The 6,000-nt window shown below is 39.6% G+C and overlaps 1 protein-coding gene across 2 annotated transcripts in view; it reads left to right on the top strand.

The window, feature by feature from the left end:
• The first annotated feature begins 1,100 nt into the window (after positions 1–1,100).
• Positions 1,101–6,000, top strand: part of astn2 (astrotactin 2) — a 506,843-nt gene continuing 501,943 nt past the window's right edge. The window contains exon 1 of one of the 2 annotated variants that reach the window (XM_079606411.1): positions 1,101–1,447. In XM_079606411.1, the coding sequence (XP_079462537.1) occupies positions 1,126–1,447 (322 nt within the window). In that variant the 5' untranslated portion in view covers positions 1,101–1,125. The remainder of the gene's footprint in view (positions 1,448–6,000) is intronic. The other variant, XM_079606410.1, reaches the window with a different exon arrangement.

Below are 6,000 nucleotides of genomic sequence, written 5' to 3'. Positions count from 1 at the left end.
AGGACATTAGAGGGAGTCTCTTCAGGAGGTGGTTTCATAGGGACACGTGTGTGTTGTGACCAGTCAGGCGCTGTGTTTACTGACATGCACGAGCTCCAGGTGTCTCTTCAGCTCATCTCTCGTTTCACAAGAGAAGTGTATCCTCACGAGTTCTGCTGATATGAAGTTCTGGAAACTTGTGTTTGGCTGCAGTACAAGAGACTTTCAGAGATGCAGAAGTCACTTCAGTCCATCACAGTCATACCTCTGAATGCATATTTATACCACTGTAGAAAGTCCTGCATTTACACATGACCACTATAATAATAATAATAGTTTATGCACAGAATTTTTTTTTACATCTAAATTAGCTGGTTTTATTCCACTCTAAATATTATTTATAAAATAGCTATAATTAGTTATAATTACTCCAATTAATGCAGCAATAAAATATGAACATGCATTTTAAGTGTTTCTTATGCTTAAATAATAATATTATTATTAATAATAATATAACACAACAATACATATCAATACAATTTAATAAACATTATAAAACAAATAATAAACCCAATAATAACTTATAATAACCTAATACAATTGTTATTGTATTGTTATGTTGTGCAAAATGCATATTAATGTACTGTACTTGATACTATTATTTGATTAAATGTTTGTGGTGATGGCTTATTTTGTATGTGTACACACACACACACACACACACACACACACACACACACACACACACACACACACACACACACACACACACACACTCAAAATAATGTATGCACTAACAAAACACTGTCCTATAAATGAATGATGCAAAAACATAGTAATATGCCTGATACTATTATTTGATTTAATGTGTATATGTTAATGTGTGTGATGGTTTACTTTGAATGTGTTAATTTATAGGAGTGTGTTTTTTTATTTATTGCGTACATTGTTTAAAAGTTTTTTTTTGTGTGTGTGTGCATGTTTCACTGCATGTGATGCTATTGTTTCCTTTATGAATGTGTATGATGTGTACGGTCTCCTCAGTGCCGCCGCCTGCCGGTCTCTCTCAGCACTGCGGCTCCTGCTATAAACCACCAGCGCTTTACGCGAGACCCTCAATCCACGCGCAGCGGCACCGCGAGCGGAATGACACCGAGACACGCGCGTCTCCTCCTCCTGCTGCTGCTGGAGCTCTGTGTGAGCCTGAGCCGGACCCGGGCCGGGGGCAAGCCGGACGAGGACCGGGACAAGAGAAGCGAGCTGGCGGAGAGCCCGTGCGAGGTGAAGACCGTGACCGTGTCCACGCTGCCTGTTCTCCGGGAGAATGAGTTCAGCTTCACCGGCGCGGGCTCCGGGAGTCTCTCCGGAGGGGAGTCCAGGCTCCTGCTGTTCGTCAGGACTGACCTGCCGGGTCGCATCGCGGTTCTGGATGATCTGGACAACACGGCACTGCCCTACTTCACCTTAGGTGAGATCTGTTCGTCAGTCTCATACAGTGTAGCGCTGCGCTGAGAGATGACAGATGAGGGGTTTTGCATGTTTGCATGTGGAAACGAGAGATAGGATGCGTGTTTATTGGAAGAGCCAGCTTTCATCCTGAGAAAATGAGACGAATGACCATCGCAGGGCAATTCATGTGCTCAGTGTTTCTGTGCAGCTCCTGGATCCTCGTGTTGTGTTTGGGATCTGAGAGGGTGACACTCTGCAAGGTTCATTAGTTAACACTAGTTAATGTGTTCACTAACATGAACTAACAATGAGCAGTATACATGTGTTACTGTATTTATTAACGTTAGCTAATAAAAATACAGCTGTTCATTGTTTGTTCATGTTAGTTCACAGTGCATTGACTAATGTTAACAAGCTTTTAATAAAGTATTAGTAAATGTTGACAAAGTGACATTAATAAATGCTGTATAAGTGCAGGTCATTATGCTAAGTAATGTTAACTAACGGACCTTATTGCAAAGTGTCACCGATATCTCACAAACTGTATGAAGTATCAGGACGACTTCTCCTAGTTGCATGGAAACTGATTGTGTGCACTTGCATAAGAAATCCTCCATGAAAAATATGATTGCTGTTTGACGTCTGAGAGAGATTAGGAATAGATGTGGTTTATCTTATTTTCTGACGGAGAATCTGGAAGCATGAATATGCCACCGATTGCCAATATTTCTCTACAGTGTGTTATGCATGGAGTCAGATGATATATTATGGGAGGAAAGTGAGATTTCTGAAAGCTTTGTAAAACCACAGAGGTCTACAGCTTTAATACGGTCTTGGTCAGGTTAGAGGACAGTATTACTATTCAAAATTGTGTTATCATTATTGTTTTTGCATACAGTATATTGTACAGTATATCATTGGGCTCCAAATTTGAAATCAGCAAAGTCAACCAAGCTGGCTATGTAGAAGTTCAATATATGTTCTTCAGGTTATAATCTTGTTTTTTGAGGTGTTCTTTGAAGACCTAGAGAATAAAACGCATCAATTATAGATTATATATGACTTTTTTGTGTGTGCATCTTAGAGACACAACGTCAGAAACGCTTCCAGAAATGTGTGTGGCCTGCATGTGTTTATCTGTTAGGTATATCTGAATAAATGTTTGGTAATGCATTCAGCTTTCTGTTGATGTGAATACACTCTTTAAGGATAGTCTGGTGAGTTTTACTTTACAATCAGGGTTTGAGATGAACTTTTTCGCTCACCAGTCACTGTGGCGAGTCCCTCAGCATTTTCACTGGCCACAGTTTTGACATCGATACCATGCGGAAAACTGCTATATAGATATTTTTTATATTCTCTCATAATTTGGCAGCCGGTATATTAGGCTGCTGTCCCTTTAAGACCTGACGAACGGATCCATTTTGATGTTATTGTGTGTGTTTTTGACTTGTTAAGCACAATAAGCAGCGGAAACGAACTCAAGGCGGTGTTGTGTGCGTACACTTTGAGTGTGAGCACCAAATCTGCGGGAATGAGTAAAATTATGCACAATAATCCCACGCTGAAATCCAAGCCATGTAACTCCAACAATATTCATCCGGAGCGAATGAAACGAGTGAGTGAGAGGAGGCGGGTTTGTGTGTAACTCTCTGTCGGAGAGATCTGCGGACTTTGAGTATTGGAAGCGTTTCAGATATTTCAGAAAAATCTATATTTTTGACAACACTACATTGCTCTTAGTTTATTATTCCAGATGCCTTTTTAAAAGACTACAATTGAAAAATGTATATATTGTTATATATATAATTCAACCCGCCAAAGTGGCTAGTAGGAGTGACTGCGTTACACACACTGCTGAAGTACACACACACATGGCGTGTTGGCGGGTGTTAATGTCAAAGCCCTGTTTACAATGTACCATAACATATAAAACAAGAAATCATTAAACATGCCAGTGCAGACAGTGGACAAGATTGAATGAAAAACCGTGATGGCCACTGCTCCGTATTGACCACCGCATTGCCCTTTCACCCATATATAGAGTTCCAGTTACGCTAAAAAACAATATTGATGTCGACTTCTACTGGAAGAGGAAAGCTGGGAACTATCACTATACGTCTAGATCATATGATCCACAGTGGTTTCACTTTCTCTATGTTGTGCAGATTTTTTTTTGCATGCAACACACTATACTATTTAAATATTCCCTGAAGCTAATGTGTGTAAACGTGTGTTTTGTCAGCAGTGTATTTGAGTCTTCCCAGCTAATCCCAGACAGTATCATAGTGTCGGGCCACATCTGGTACATGTGGATTGCACACACACACTCACACACACACCAGATGTGGGCCAGATCTGGGCAGACACTACCCAACAAGCAATAGCCGTCATTTCACAATGTATGTTAACTATAGACCCGGTATAGTCCGGCTATGAGTAACACACTTCTAGCCAAAATAACCTTGAATTTGGTTATTACCAAAATAACTTGCGAGATGTATAATATTCCATCATGTAAGCAAAGTCAACAATGATTACAAGGTGTTTGTTTTAATTTCTTTGACATGTTCATATTTTATTGGGCTATGGTTTAGATTAGATTTTAATTTTCCCCTGAAAGCCCAAATTTTGCCTGGTTTCAGCCTAGACGTCTGGGCTGTGATTGGACGTCTATTAGACGTCTTTTAAATGCAAAATTGCTTGCTGGGTTTGTTTCCGTCTAGGATGGTTGTAGATGTTTAGTTAAGTACACATGTCTTCCTGGAACACAGCTGGGATTGGAGAGCTATCAGCCGTTCTCTGAGGGAAGAAATGCTAAATTTTTACTCAAGAAGCCATACAGAAATACTGTAGGTAGATCAGCCTTTTCTAATTATGCTCATGTATGGACTGAGCTTCAGGGTATATTACACATGAAATATGCTTCGTTTAACAATATCTTAAGGTCTGTTTTTATAGAACGCTGTAAATGTTTTAATAGTTGATTAGGATTTGTATTGTCTTTCAGATATGGGTATTTTTCGTTTGTTTATTATGCTGTGTTATGTACTTTTTGTTTTGTGCTGCCTATCTTGACCAGGACTCTCTGGTAGAAGAGATATTGTATCTCAATGGGACATTCCTGGTTAAATATTTTTTTTTAAAACATGCATAAAGTGAAGGAAAATCCGCCAGCAGCTTCAGTTTGTTTCTAATGAAAGATTTGGCGCTGTTGTTTTTGGTTCAGTCCGAAGTAGATCCGCTGACCTTTCCCTGTGTCCGCCATTGGAAAACAGTTTTCGGACGTTCTGATTCAGGTTTGCATTGGTGGCCAGTGACCCGTCAGCTGAATCCACACTGCAGAACTGGGAGAGAGCCAGTGGTTTTGATGAACTACCGATGAAACTCGTCTTAAAATAGAGGTTTAGTTTCATATGTCAAGAGCTCTTTGATAGAACCGAATCTATATCCCAGTAATGAAGAACTACAGTCAGACCTCATCAGCAGTTCTCGCTGAAAAATAAGCGAACGCTTGGAAATATTGATCATTGGCAAAGCGGCTGGGCTCCTTTTGTATTACAAGTTCATGTTTGTCTTTCATCAAGATTTATGTGCAACAGACGGTATTGATATAAACCGAAGCGGATGTGTCAGCAAAACTCAACTCGGTCTTGAAGGCCCTCGGCGTTTAGTGGCGTTTACTAAAGCAAGCATCACTATTACTAGAGGCCTAATGTGTAGGGTTAGGGCTTCTCTGCATTCAGAAGATTTGCACAAAAAATGTAGTGCTCAACTTGGTTATGATGCAAATCACACTTCATTCAAAATGTGTGTTTTAGCTTTTCTGCACTTATTTAGACCGAGAAAAAATCACGGAAATATTGAAAGCACCACGGGTGGTAGACGAAACACTTTTGTGTTTATGTCTCAGCATGCTTTCTCAAACTGCTTAAAATAAAATGCGACGAGAGAGAGAGAGAGAGAGCAAGCGTTTCGCTGACCGTCGCTCAAGCGCTCACCTCCAGTCTCAGACGTGATTTATTACCTGAAGCGCTCGGGAATGGTGAGAAAGACAGAGAGAAGATTAAAAAAACGACAAGATGAAAGTTTTTATCCGAACTGCTTTGTCTGGCCTTTTCAATGTGAGGCGAGGAATTTCTCAGAGCAGACGCCGGAATGAAGTGTGAAAACAGAACTGATGAGTCTGTCCTCAGAAATATTATATTACAATATCTTTCAGCCTTTGACAAATTGTATTTATATCTTGATATTTACATCTCTTGAAGTGACAGAAGAACAGTCAGAATAGCAATAATTCCAATCAAGTCAATGTTATATGTGACGCCGGACAACAAAACCAGTCACATGGTTCACAATTTTTTAATTGAGATTTATACACCATATGAATCTTTCCATTGATGTGTGGTTTGTTAGGATAGGACAATATTTGGTCGAGACACAACTATTGAAAATCTGGAATCTGAGGGTGTAAAAAAATCTAAACTTTAAAAAAAATCTCATTTAAAGTTGTGCATTTATGTTCACGATTGTGCTGCACTCACTCACAAAAATACATGTTTTATATATTTA

The sequence above is a fragment of the Phoxinus phoxinus genome (genome assembly GCF_949152265.1).
Source record: "Phoxinus phoxinus genome assembly, chromosome: 3".
Lineage (NCBI taxonomy): Eukaryota > Metazoa > Chordata > Actinopteri > Cypriniformes > Leuciscidae > Phoxinus > Phoxinus phoxinus.
This window is presented reverse-complemented; position numbering and strand designations above follow the sequence as displayed.